The following is a 13,882-nucleotide window of genomic DNA, read 5'->3' on the forward strand; positions in this document are numbered from 1 at the left end:
GCCCCGCCCCGCGGATGCGCGGCCCTTCCGGGGGCGAGGTCCGCCCGCCCCGCCCCGCCGCCGCCTCGCTTGCCGCTGCGGCTGCCCATGGAGGCCGCCGCCGAGGCCGAAGTGCGGCTCCTCTTGCAGGAGGCCCGGGAGAGCATCGAGGCGGCGCGGAGCTACCGGCGGGAGCTCCAGCAGCGGCTGCGGGGGCTGCACCAGGCGCGGGAGCAGGTGGGGAAGCGGGACGGGGCTCCCCGGAACTGCTCTGAGAGGACAGGGGGCAGGTGGGCCCGGTGGGGGTGGCCGGCACAGGGGACCCCGCTGAGGCGGCGGCGGGTCCCGGCCGCTCCTCTCCCGGGGCCCGGTGTTTGTTCATGGTTCCTGCCGGTAGAGCCGGGATGGGGCTCAGGTGTGGGGAGCGTGGAGGACGGGGAGCCCCGGCGGACCGGGTGTGATGAGAGCCCTGGACCGGCCTCGGGGGGTGCCGGAGATGGAGGGCGTGGGAATGGGTAGATGTGTGACGTGTCGGAGGAAAGGGATGCGAGCTGAAGTCTGTTACTGAGCTGAGCCTCATTTTCTGGGACCGTAGGGAACTTTCCCAGGCAGGAATAAATAGTTTAAAGAACTACGTTTTCCAAAGTATCTGGGATGCAAAGTCTGATTTAATAGGGAGCGTTATCCCATCTTCACATCGGATGCCTGCCTGGACAAGCTGCTCCCTGGTTTGGATGCTGCTGAAGGCTGCTGTCCCCATGCACCACAGTGCCTGGGTCACGTACTCCGTGGGTCAGGCAGGAGGGCTGCCAGCATTCCAGGTTAGCTGGTTTGTCTGTGCTGGAGCCGAAGCAGAGTTCCACTGGGACTGTGACCCACCCGCCGGGAGATGCAGGAGGAGATAGGCACGTGTGGGCTGGGAGAGCCACAGTGCAGGGCTGGCTCCTCTGCTCGGGCAGCCTCTCAGCTTAGGAGGGTTTGCAGATTGGAAGTGATGCCTTGCTGTCTTCGATTCAGCTCTGCAAGAGGTAAATAAAAACAAAACCAAACTTAGAGAATGTTTCTGTGGTGACCTGTTAGTTTTTCTGAAGCAGATCCCGTTAGTGCAGAAACCTGCTGTAAATCTGCTGAGTGAGTGTCCTGGTCCCAGCACATGTGGGTGATCACTGGATGTTTAATTAGTCAGCATTGAAACCACAGGCTGCTTAAGAAAATGAATTGTTCATGGCTTTCATCCACACCTTGTCATATCAAAGTGTTGCTTGGCAATTCCAAGTGCAGTGAGAGGCAGCCCATGTGCCTTTGTGCAGTGAGTGTGTAGTTAGCTCACCTTTCTTTTTCCTCTTGGGGGCAATTTCTTTGCTGTGTGCCTGTTTCTGTTTTCTCTCTTTCCATGTTCAGGACCACTTGCTGTTTTGTGCACATCCAGGAGTTCCCTGTGTTCCCAAAGTGTTGAATGTGCTACACTGGGGTTCATATAGTGTCAGCTTTATTATTTGAGGTCTGGTTGGCTGACGTGATAGGAGTGGATCACTTGCATTGCATCCTTTTCCTTTGGACCAATGGGACATGATTTTCTGCAAACTTCACACAGCTCTGTGTGTTCAGGGACTTGCATTTCCTCTTTTGCATGGTGAGCAGTATCTAATTCTGGGGCTGAGATGCTGGATTTGTATCTGCCTCTAATGGAGGTAAAGAGCTTGGAGAAGTGAGTGTTCTGCCTTCCTTTGCCCCACCCCTTCACAAAGCTAAATACTTCCTTTTTTTTTTCCCCGAAGCATTGAAATTACAAGAAAAGGGAAACAGAGCTGTGTGGCAGCTGCAGAGCTTCATGAATATTTGTTGAAAGGAAATTTATTTTACCTGACCAGAGAACTTCCTGTGTTGGTTGTCTGTACTTCTAAAGATCTAGAAATTACGTTTAAGGCCATGAGTGTGTTGCAGCATTTCCCTGTGTGTTTGACTTATAAAAGTTGTTTACAGGGAAATGTTTACTTCTTATTTTTGCATCTTTAGCTCAGGGATGTTCAAATGTGTTTTCTTCCCTAAAAGCCAGATTCAGCAAATTTGCAGACATTTTAATGAGCACTTGTAGAACCTTCTGTGGTTGGGTTTTTCTGGAATCAAAACAGACTTGCTGTTCACCCTGTCCTGTCACCAAGGGTGGCTGTTTGAACAAAATTGAAAAGAAAGCAGTTTTGTGAGGATTTTAAAAATTCAGTGAAGTGATAGGGCTTGCAAAAGTGCTCCTAGATAGTCTTCTAATGATAGGTTTTTGTTTGCAAGAAGGATCGTGTATGATGGCAGAGTGGGTTTTGAGTAGGATTACAGCAGTGGGGTTTTTTTGAGGGGCAGTAGGGAGAAGATCTACAGAGCATTTGGATTTTTCTGACAAGAAAAATTCCTTGATTGAAGCACCCATAAACCAAGTTGTATTTTGCTTAGTTAATATGCTCTTCCCTTTATCCAGGCTGGTTTCTTTGCCTCCCAGCTGTATATGTACTAAAAATGACTTCACTAATTTGTTAACTGCCAGTGGTCATTTTTTAAAGCAGACTCCACTCACAGCTTTTCTCCAGCAAATGTGGATGAGATGCTTCAGAAAAATAAAAAGTGTTCATGGCCTTCGCCTTTATCCTGAATCCTTCTTTCCTGTTACCTGAATCCAGATCAAAGATAGTGCAACATTGACCAGAGATGTGCTTGAGCAGCATTTTAGCGATTTGAAAGGGACCCTAAAGAAGCTGCTGGATGAGCGACTGATGTCCCTGCTGCAGGAAGTGGATGTCATAGAGCAAGAGAGCATCAAGCCCCTGGATGAGTGCCAGAAACTGATCGAGCACGGAGTCAGCACAGCCGATGATCTGCTCCGGGAAGGTGAGGCAGAACCTGGTGCTGAGTCTTAGCTCTGCCTTCCAGTGTGGGTCTGTCAAAAGTCTGGAATATTCCCATTATTATCAGTGTGTTTAGCTCATTTTGGGCTTATCTCAAACTAAATGTTAAGAATTGAATAGATGTAGTAAAGATCTGATCGCTATTATCTCTTACAAATCTGTATTTCAACATTTCACTCCAGTCCTAGGGTGTACGTATGTCAGTGTAGCCTCTCCTGAAGGGCAGGAAGTACCTATTTGAGAATTATTTCACTGTAGAGACATTCACTGCCTCTCCAGGCTAGACAGGAAAGCATGTCAGCCTGCTTTGCAATAAAATACATTTTGGGTAGCACTATAGCAAAGTGTCTGTTTTGGTGAAGTAAGGATGTCTGTCTTGCTGAAGTAGCAGCTGAAATAAGCACATTGTCCTGCTGAGTGTGATTATGTTTGCTGTTGGCGGGGAACGTGAGGAATAAAATGGCCACTCTATGGGGAAAATTTCTCTAAAAAGTCTGAACATGAGGCAGACAAAAATGGACATATGGAATATTACTGTAAGGGCCAGACTATACCCTGCTGATGCTAAATACCTCGGCAGAAAGGAATGTCACTCTTGCCTGTTTTCCCCAGGCTGGAGAACCTACTGGGAGCATGCCTGAGCTGTGAGTGTGTTGGCAGTTTCCTTGCATTGTTCTCATGTCTCAACTTTAACTTTCTTTCAGCATGAGCTCAGTTCTGGGAGCTAAAGCACATTGAGCTGTGTCCCAGGGGTGGGAAAGCTCCCAATTCCTCCTCAGCCCTGAGCTTTGTGCTGGCTTGGGAGCTCAGTGCCTCCTGCTCACAGGAGCAGCGACAGTGTTTAAGGATTAATTTGTTGGGGTTTTTTTCCTACCACCACAACTTGGGGACAGCTGATATTCACCTTGTTTATATTTTCGGTCTCAGGTCACTGAATCAGGGTGGTGGCAAAAGCTTTTTGTGTGGAATTCTATGGGGTCTCATGAGAAGCTGACTCACTGCAGTTCCCATCCCCTGGGTGCTCTGAGCAGGAGCATCACCGAGTGCTGTGGGCAGGACAAGCACATGCTGCAGCTGAGTCAGAAAGGAGTTAAGCCTCATGGTTGTTAAATCTCCTGCTGCCAATTATGACGTGTGCTTTCCTTCAGAGATTTGTAATGTGTGATCCTCCACTTGGAAAAGGACTGAGCTTGCTGAAGTTGTAAATTACCCTCAAGTCAGCAGACAGGAGACTGGAGCATATGTCTCTGTAAGATGAAGTGTGGGATGCTACTTTATATGGCAAGCTTAGGAAAATATTTGTATTTATCTCCACACTTCAATGCATGGATTATTTCCTTCATTGTGACAACAGTACCATTTTGATGTAGCAAACAATCAAAACAAGAACAATGACTGAAATTATCTCTTGCTTTGAAGTGCCTGCTTTTTTATTTTCTGATCAGTGAAGGTGCTTTACTTTTTTTGCTTCATTTAAAGCTGGTGGAGAAGGGGATTAATAATCCTGATTTTTGGCATCTGACCCCAGTTCTGCTCCTGTCTGAGACCTGAGGCAAACTATTACATCCATTATGGGTGTGTCTACAGGTACCTTTGAGAGCTTCAAAAGTTTCTAGATAGGCTTTATGTTGTTACCTGTAATTGTATTTTCTAGCTAAGACTAGCAAAAGTGCTGAGAGTGCTTCACATGTAATTGGTTGTTCATGTCAGAACTGGTTATGCTTTGAAGCAAAGAATGCCTTCTGTGGACATTCTCTCATTAGGAATATTTTTACTGTTTGGTTGCAGGAGAGAGTGCGGTCGATGGAGATGTGGGACAACAGAATGAGAAACTTTGCAACTTTACAAAAAAAGCTCTACATATTCAGCTAGATAGGTAAGACAGCAAGATTCTGAGGTGATCTGAGGCAGTGGCACATGTGCCCTTCTTTGTAGGGGATCTTTTCTCCTTTGAAACAAAAGCTTTCTGCTCCATTTCCTCAAAAGATTAATTTGAGGTGCTGCTGTCCTGTTTGTTTCACAGACTTTGATTGGGGCTGGCACTCACAGAATGGAGGGGGTTTTCACCCTCCATATGTTCTGTGGGAATATAGGCTGTTTATTTGTGAAGGATGAAGCCACTCCCTGTAGAACAGGCTGTGTTTCAGAGTATTTGCTGACAAACAGACAATCTGGTTAGGGCTGAAGCACAGTGTTTTCTGAGTCTTTTGAGTTTGGAGTGCACGTGCCAATTTCTGCAGCTGTTCTCTCTTTGCAAATCTGCACAGATTCAAGTATATGGATGAAACATGAATTTGTAGAAGCTGGCCACTCTCATTACAGCAGACTTTCCTTTCTCAGCTTACCAGAAGTGCCCTCCTTGGTTGACGTGCCTTGTTTATCTGCCCAACTGGATGACTGCCTCCTTACCATATTGAAAAATCAAATATTCAGACATGGAACTGTGGCATCCCGCCCACCTGTACAGCTGGAGGAATTTGTGGAAAAGCCTGGAGGTATTTTAGTCCGATGGTGTAAGGTAGGTAAAACATCCTGTGCGAAAATCCTTTAGACTTGAGTTTTTTCTAAAAGAACCCAAACAAGCCACTTCTTTTCTGATTTCTCTACTGCTTTTCAAGGACTGGTCCACTTCAGTGTGGAGTTGAAAACTTGAGAAGAGGGTTTTTTTTTTTTGTAATGGTGTCATTTAAAGATAAAGTAGTCCAGTGATGGTGTACCATCTAATCTTGTGTGGTTGGTGCTGGGGTTTATGCTTGCAGTGACACTTGCTTTAGCAGACCCAGGATGGACTTGCTCTGTTATGCTTTTACCCCTAAATACATTTGTGTTCCTAGGGAAATGCAGTGGGTAGAAAAAGAAAATACTATTATATTAGCTAGTTCAGTAGCCTTTCTCTTCAACACACAAAAACTATTTTTGAGTAAACCACTGCTGCGGTCTGATGTGGTTTAGTTGCTGTTGGACAGCTCTGTGCTCCTTGGCAGCATCAAACAAACCTTTGTTGTTCTAGCAACAGCCATTTGTTGGCCACCCTTCACTTGTAAAGGTTGTGGACTCAGGTTATTAAACGGTAGGCACTGCTGTCAGGTGGGGTCTAATATTCTGTGCTACACAGGAGTTCCCTGAATTTGGTTGTGCCTGGGGGATAATGCAGGGTTTTTTTTCGAGGGGGTGTGTGTGTAAATATCTTTTGACTCAGATATCAAAGAACTGGAAATTATTCCTTGGAATAGTTTATGAAGGACGACACTAATTTTCCCTTGCTGTTAAAAACTGGCATAAAATTTCTTCTGCAAAGTTGTTTTCAGCTTTTGGCTGAAGGATATTTTTATATCTCTGCTAGAATGAACAGCCTTCTGTTAAATGTTTCTTCTTCTGTAGATATTTTCTAACTGTAATAAAATAATTTTGATACATCTTTCTGTTGGTTCAGATACTGATGTTACTTTCTAGAAGGCACATTTTCTGCTCTGAAATACCTTGAGTCTGATCACCTGCAGTGCTGTGCTGCCATGTGCCCCTTCAGAGGGGAAGGGAGAAGCAGAGGGATCCTTTTTGACGCAGTAAATGTTTCTGCAGGTGGACGATGATTTCATACCCCAGGACTACCGGCTGCAGTACCGCAAGAGCACCGCCAGCCACTTTGAGGATGTGTACGTGGGCTCAGAGACAGAGTTCATCGTGCTGCACATTGACCCCAACGTGGATTACCAGTTCCGGGTGTGCGCCCGCGGGGACGGGCGGCAGGAGTGGAGCCCCTGGAGCGTCCCTCAGATCGGCCGCACCACGCTGGTCCCCCACGGTACTGCTCATCCTTACCTGCTGTGGGGCTGCAGCTGGCTGGAGCTGCTGCCTGTGTGATGGGGGTGGCTCTGGCTTTGGGGGGTGTGTGTGATGTGTGATGAGCTGTCCCTCCATTCTACAATTCATTCTTGGCTTCCTTGGCTGAGGGACACTCGGTGAACCTTTCACAGGTGGCTCACTGCTTCCTTAGCCTCGGAAAACATTATTTTTTCTTCTCCCTCACCACAACATAAGCGTTTTTCATGACCTACGGCTCTTAACAAGCTCTTATCTTGGAGAGAGGAAAACTTTAATTTTCTCTTTGCTTAGAAATTTCTAAGCGCAATGGGTAATGAAGGCTTTCCTTTTCCTACAATAAGACTTGGCAGGGATTGCAGCAAAGAGTGAACTCCTGGTGAACTCTGAGCTGGAAAATACTTTTTGTAATTGTAATTTATTTGAAAAACAAATCTCTCCATAAGAAAAAGGCAAAAACAGCCTCTGTTCTTAACATAGCTTAAGCTGCATAAGGTGAATTAAGTAGACATTGGGACTAGCTTGGTTTTGCACAGACAGGATGAAGTTGAGGTTCACAATTTTCTTGCTTTTTTGTTTGTTTCCTTTGAAGAATGGACAGCTGGTCTGGAGGGTTACAGCTTGAGCAGCCGAAGAAACATAGCGCTTCGGAATGATTCTCAGTCGTGTGGTGTCCTCTACTCCAAAGCTCCTACTTATTTCTGTGGGCAAACATTAACATTCAGGCAAGTCTTTTTTTGGGTGCTTGGTGCATCCCCTGTGAGCTGTCACATCTGAATTGTGTGTAAACCTTTTTGAATTTTAGCTCAGCTCCAGTCAGGTAGTGTCTCTGACATCTGACCTTCCTTTAGTTCAGCTTTCTGGCTTTGTAGGAAAGCACCTGGTGTTATTGCAGGACCTGCACTTACATAAAAAGAAAGGTGAGTGAACTCCTGGGGGATGGTAAAATATAGCTCATGCTGAGCAGATCTATGGAATGTTGAAGTTGCTGGTATTTTGTAGCAGCTGTTACTGGCTGAAGTCAGTGGAGCTTTGCCTCTAGTTCCTTTTAACCTTGGGTCAGGGTGTGCTTTCCTTCCCAGACTATTCACTGGCTCTGAAGACTCTGGACATGACAACGCTGATGTTCTGTGGCATGACAGTCTGGCAGTAATGCATTTAACATGTGAGATAATTACTGCTGGTCAGACTGCTTGAAACTGGCATTAGAAGATCCAGAGGGGAAAAGGGATCTTGTGAATTTCAGGCTTTCCATTTGATACAGAACATGATTAAAAAGCTTGGCAGCTTTGCTGCCTGTCATCCTATCCCTGAGATGATGCTGTTTAACAGGGTATGAGGAATGTCCTTGTGGATATGTCAGTTGTGATTACAGACCTCAGAGACTCTAAAGCTTTGTTTCATCTTTTCCCTGGTTAAATAAAACTACTTGCTTTACAGCAGGCAGCCCCCAAAGACAATTAAAGAGGGCTGTTTATGGTACTTTCATGACTTATTCCATGGTGTTTCATTTATCCCTTCCTGGCAACAGATCATGTTAACTTTAGATGGCTGTAGGATGTATTCAGTTGCCCTGTCTGAGATGGATAAAAAGATCTGAAGCTTTCATTTGAAATCTATTGCTAGATTTAACGTCTCTTGGCTCAGCAATGCCTGTGAAATTAAAGGCAGAACCTTGAGGCTTCCCTTGGTTCTCTCTCAGTCCAGTGCTTTTTATCGTTTTTTTATTAGTAGCATATGAAAATGTTTTGCTTCACATTTTGGTTATGGACTTCTCTCCAAGAGGAGATTGTTTCAGAATGGCAGAGCTAGAAAAACCATGTGTCCACAAGAACTATCGTGACACGAATCTTGAGACTGAAAACAACCTCAAAAATTGGTTTTGTTCCTCTTCCAAGGTCCCAGAGTAGCTTCTGGTTTGGAAGTGTGAGAGATTTTGCTGAGCTGGGACATGTACTGCTTGGTGCTTGACTTTCTCCAGTTGTTGGAACACAAGTTATTATTCACAAGCAGCTCTGTGTTCTCTGTGTTTAGGGCCCAGGCACAGCTTGTCAACGAGCAGTGAAGCTGTGATAAACACAGTGCTTTGTATCTACATTTTAAAGATAAACTGTGGCAGTTGTCCTGAGGTGAAGCATTTGGCCAAGCTGTAGGAAAACATCGCTGCTCTAGGTCAAGTCTCCTGTTTCCTTGCAGCCTCCAGGGAGCTTCCCTTAGTGAAGGGAACATTTCTCCACAGTGACCTGCTCTTCATCTCTCTAAAGCTTTGTTTACTGTGAGGGCCACAGTCCTTGTGGCCAGGCTTGTGATTTGGGCTCACCCAGCAGCTGCCCTGTGGTGGCCACACTGACTGTCAGGAGCCCAGCACAGCCATGCTGACAAGCTGAGGCAGCTCCTGTGCTGCCCCACGGATGGACCTGTCTGTGCTCTGAGGCAAATGGAAACTGGTGGTGCTCGACCAGGTTCTGTGTCTGGGCTGCAGAGACAAGGTTTTGTTGCGCACCAAAATGAATTTGAAATCTCCTTTAGAGTTGCTTTGGGAAAGCATGGTGGATCTCTTCCAAAGTAAAAGCTTCTTGGAGATTCAAATAGTTTTCCCTTTGCTTTACAGTGTGAAGCTATTGCTCTCTTAGTGGCATTCCCAGGGGATTGAAAAACCTAATAGAGTGCAAAAGTAAAACATGGTTCCAATTTTATTTTTGTTTCTAAAGAGTTAACTCATTATGTGCCAGTCCACTGCCCCCTTTAATTGCTGGTTCTTGAAAGTTTTGCTGAAGTTTTCCTTTGTTTGCCAACAACCATGGATCAGTTTTTTCTCTCAAGCTGCAATGAAAATAACAACTGCTTTTCTTTCTAGAAAAGACCACCTGAATTTCCTGAGTCACTCAGGTTTCTCTGTAAAGTAGGATTTAGCACCTTTGAGTTGTGGCAGTACTAGAGAAATGACTCAAGTCCAGAACAGCCCTTCAGTGTACAAACTGTGCAGCCTCACTCCTCTGCTGGGGCCCAAAGGGAAATGAGTCCCTGGTCACTTGCACAACTCGTTTGCATTTTCTTCAGAGCTGTGACAGTGGAGAATTGCATTAAATAACACTGGAATTTTGCAGGAAGCAAAGGTCTACTTCATATTTTTTTCAGATTAATAGACTATTGCTCAGTGGAGCTCTGACAGGAATTTTGGTCATTCAGCAGGGATCTCCCCAAAAGTTTGGATGAATTTGTTGAGAGTCCTGGAGCACAGTGCAGGGGTCTGGAGTTCATGGTATGTTTTGATTTAAAGCTTCAGGTTTTGACTTACCTTTTTGCTGTTAGAATTGAGACCGTGGGACAGCCAGACCGCCGGGACAGCCTGGGAGTGTGCGTGGAGCAGCGCAACGGCGACGACTCCCTGCAACGGGACAAAGCCGTGTGTGTCAGCACAAATGGTGAGTCTGAACCATTTGTTCAATTTGGAATTCCTTCCCAAAACCCACAGCCCCTGGCTCTTTAGATCCCTGCATTACATACGAGCAACTTTCATGTATGTGCTGCTCGTGCAGTTAAATCTTTGGTGAGATCACAGATCTCTTCCTGCTTGCACTTATTGCAACCTCTTCCATGTGACAAGAGAAATGCAGCAGGGTTTCTTCCCTATGTGCCTGCAAAAAATAGAGAGATGTGGTCTTGCACATTAGTATGTACAGAAAATGAGAAATATTGTTAGATCTGCTGACTGTTTCAGGGGCAGTATTTGTAAATGGAAAAGAGATGACAAACCAGTTGCCTGCTGTTACTTCTGGCTCGACTGTGACATTTGACATGGAAGTTGTGCAGTTGGGACCCTGCAGCAACGAGGGAGGAAACTTCAAGCTTCGAGTAACCATCAGCTCTAACAACAGAGAAGTGGTCTTTGACTGGGTACTTGATCAGTGCTGTGGCTCTTTGTATTTTGGATGTTCATTTTCATACCCAGGCTGGAAGGTTTTGGTCTTCTAGCAGTGAGTAAAGGGATTTTTTGGTTTTGCTGTAAAGTGTAATGGTAAAAGCTGAGTTTCCAGCTGTTTGACAACAATCTGGTAACAAACCCCTGCCTTTATAGTACTTGAACTCCACTATATTGTACTTTGTACTGGATACATTTAAATAATAATTGTGAAACATTGGATTTGTTACTCTGAAAAAAGCTAGAAACAAGCATTTGTGTAGGCAAATTAATTTAAGCAGTCCATCAGACCTTTCCCTTTTTTCCTCTAGACTTGATTTTTGTCAGTATTTCATTGTACTCGTCTCAGGGTACGCGCGTTGTGTAGAATTAACTTTGCTTCAGGCTGCTGCTCTGTGAAGTAAGCATTTTAGGGGTGGTAATGGACCAAAGTTGTATTTATACCACTCAGAGCACAGTATTTAGAGCAGCGAGGTCCTGCTATGCTTCCTTGTGCACGATGCTGCCTTAGGAGTCTGAGCAGGCAGCGGGGCTTCCTCCGCGCACGGTACTGTTCATCCCTCCGCAGCAGGGACGTCTGAGCCAGCCTGGGGCTCAGAGGGAGCCAGCCTGTTACTGTCTCACTTAAGTGCCTTATTTCCATACTTCAACTGTTTTCTGTGTTGTCATTTAGAATATGTTTTCTAGGGTAGCTGCACGGTGATGCGTACATTGGCCATGCACAGCTGCCTCAAGCAGACCAACAGCCAGAGCAGGATGTTATCCTGAGCCTCTCTGAATGTCTTCCCTGGTTACAATTTACACACAGCCTGTGTCAGAGCAAATCTCTGTGATTAGGTACCTGAGCTCAACCTGTGGATTGGCAGCTGTGATTCCTCAGAGCCCTCTTAACACTCAGAGACAACCTTCTCTTACTGTCTGACAGCACAAGTGCTGTTGTGATGTGCAGGAATCCTGGAAATCCCAAATTCTGCCTGGGGACACTGGGCAGTCAGTGCAGGTGGATGGTCCAAGCACTGCAGCCAGACTGCAGCTGCTGCTGGAGCTCCACCTGGAGTAAGGGAGATGGGCTTTGGGTGGGCTTCAGGCAGATTTAACCTGGGGCAGGCAGTCAGAATTGAAGAGATGGTGGTAATTAAGCTGCCTCCTCCATAGAGCAGGATGGGATAAATAGTGTGAATTAAATAACTTGGAATTCAGAAGTTACACAAAGTTACACATTTTTCCTCTAAGGAGCAGCTAAGATGGATAAGCTCAGTCTCAGAGCCTATTCCTGGTCAAAAGATTGCAATGCTACTGGATTTAAAGAATATTTAGAAGTAACACTCACTGTGGGGCTTCTTACCTCAAGTTCAATTAAAATGAAGTATATTTTATCATGTTAGAATAGCACTATTTTTATAAAGCCTAGACAATCATACTGCCTTCACGTGGCAATGTGCTACATTAGCCCTCTATGCTACCATAATAAGCTTAAAGCATAAAAGCTTATTTTACAATTAATTTAGTCCATACTCACACTATCAGTACAAAAAAGATCAGCCATCCTGCCTGAATTTTTCCCTAAGCAGCTGTAGCAGGGGTAAAAGAATTTCAGACAAGGAGAATGGCTGTTGGTATTTATAGCATTTACAAGAATAAAAAATGTGTGGATTTAGATGAGTGAAAAGAACCTGCACAAAGCAGTTAGGTTGGAATTGGCTGGAAGACATGAAGTGAGGAAGACTGAACTGCCACAGGTCAGATCATCCACTGTTAGCAACAAAGGACGTGCAGTACTCTTAGGTTTGAAAGCTTCACTAGTTCAGTTTTAGGGAAAAAGAGAATACTGGCTTATCCTGTGCTTTCAATGTTACTTCAATTCTCCTGTGAAGAGTGTTTTCAGTACTTTTACAAAAAGATTCAGTAGATGAAAGTGTCAGTCCTGCTCAGAGGGTCAGGCTGCCACTCCAGAGAGCAGCTGACTTAAATCTTGCTCCATGTAATAGTGCTGGCAGTTCTACTTACACACTTCAGGTATCAGGTACTAGTTGCAACTTAGTACTTCTACCATATGGAAACTGAAATTGTGAATATCCACACTTCTGAGGTACCAAAGGCTCAGGTACCTTCTCATCTGCTTTTGCAGGGGCTGGTCAGACTGTAGATTCTGCAGGATATTTACTTACATATTAGAAAATAAAGCTTAAACCTTGAATTCAGGTACTTCCAGAGGTGGCAATACCGTGTCAGGTTGTTCAGGATATACATAAGAGCAGCTGAAGGTGACTGTGAAGGGCCATGAGAGGCCCCTACTGCTGCCTGGGAGAGCTGGGGAAGGCAAGAGAAGTTTTCCTGCCTTCAGGCTTTAGCTGGGTGTTGAATGAGGGCAATTTGCCAATGGTTCTTTTGTTGTTAGTGTGGTGGTTTTGTTTTTTATTTGAGCTTGGCACAAGCCTCACTGTCCAAATTGCAAATGAGGTACTTTGAGCCACCTCTCGGAGCTGCACCTTTTGAACAGGAGAGGAGTGAGGAGTCTCAGGGCAAGAAACCCGAGCACTAAAGGAACAAAGGATGCAAAGAAGCGGAAGAGGCTTTAACTAAAAGGTGAAAATTCTGTTCTTCCGCAGCAGAGTTCAGCTGGATGGAAAGCTTGACACTTCCTGTACAATTTGCACCTCTAGCTCTTGGAGCCCTGCAAGCAACAGAGTGTTAATGGCTTATGAAACCCAATCCTCAAAGTTGTTTTCCTAAGCTAGTACATTCACTTACCTCAACTAAGACTTACGTGTCAATAGAAATTTGAATTTTTTTAAAATAAAAGTTTTATCCCTCAACTGTGTATGGTCTAGAAAATTATTTATTGGGGCATAAAGCTGAGCACCACAGCATTCTAACAATGTAAGAAAATGTTTTCTAGAGCACTGCAGCCATCTTTAAGAGCTTCTCCCCATTTATTTTTCCCATTTATTTCATCTTCTGTCTCAGAAGCCCCACACAATTTTTTTCCAGTTTTCCCACCTGTGCATGTACCTTTGGTTCCAAATTTTAACTGACATCTCTTAGAAAAGTATTTTTTCCCTTCTAATGAAATTTGTTATAGAATCTATGAGCTATTTCCCTCAATATTCCATCACAGCTGATTAGACAATTCTATTTTACTGTTCCCATCTCTTACTGTGCATTCCATGGTGCAACTCTTACACATCTGTAATTTTTGGCCAGCAGCAGGGGTCTTTAATCACCTTCAAATAAAGTTCCTGTTGGACTAACACACAGCTTTACTTCA

The 13,882-nt window shown here is 44.9% G+C and overlaps 1 protein-coding gene across 1 annotated transcript; it reads left to right on the forward strand.

Annotated features, from left to right (window-relative positions):
- The first annotated feature begins 41 nt into the window (after positions 1-41).
- CRLF3 (cytokine receptor like factor 3) lies at positions 42-13,431 on the forward strand. Its single transcript, XM_005526693.3, has 8 exons — positions 42-216; positions 2,649-2,856; positions 4,662-4,749; positions 5,214-5,391; positions 6,453-6,675; positions 7,285-7,417; positions 10,005-10,117; positions 10,414-13,431. The coding sequence occupies exons 1-8, from the start codon at positions 88-90 to the stop codon at positions 10,665-10,667; spliced, it is 1,326 nt and encodes a 441-aa protein (XP_005526750.1). The 5' UTR covers positions 42-87; the 3' UTR covers positions 10,668-13,431.
- The last annotated feature ends 451 nt before the right edge of the window (positions 13,432-13,882 follow it).

Source organism: Pseudopodoces humilis, chromosome 21 (assembly GCF_049639895.1).
Source record: "Pseudopodoces humilis isolate 2021_Gansu_Grassland_sample_001 chromosome 21, ASM4963989v1, whole genome shotgun sequence".
In the NCBI taxonomy this organism is placed as follows: Eukaryota; Metazoa; Chordata; class Aves; order Passeriformes; family Paridae; genus Pseudopodoces; species Pseudopodoces humilis.

What these genes read in the sequence shown, in the direction of transcription:
- CRLF3 (XM_005526693.3), top strand. Translation starts at nt 88, where the DNA reads ATGGAGGCCGCCGCCGAGGCCGAAGTGCGGCTCCTCTTGCAGGAGGCC. An exon ending in CACCACGCTGGTCCCCCACG is followed by an intron (nt 6,676 to 7,284) that starts GTACTGCTCATC and finishes TTTCCTTTGAAG; the next exon opens with AATGGACAGCTGGTCTGGAG. An exon ending in GGGCAAACATTAACATTCAG is followed by an intron (nt 7,418 to 10,004) that starts GCAAGTCTTTTT and finishes TTTTGCTGTTAG; the next exon opens with AATTGAGACCGTGGGACAGC.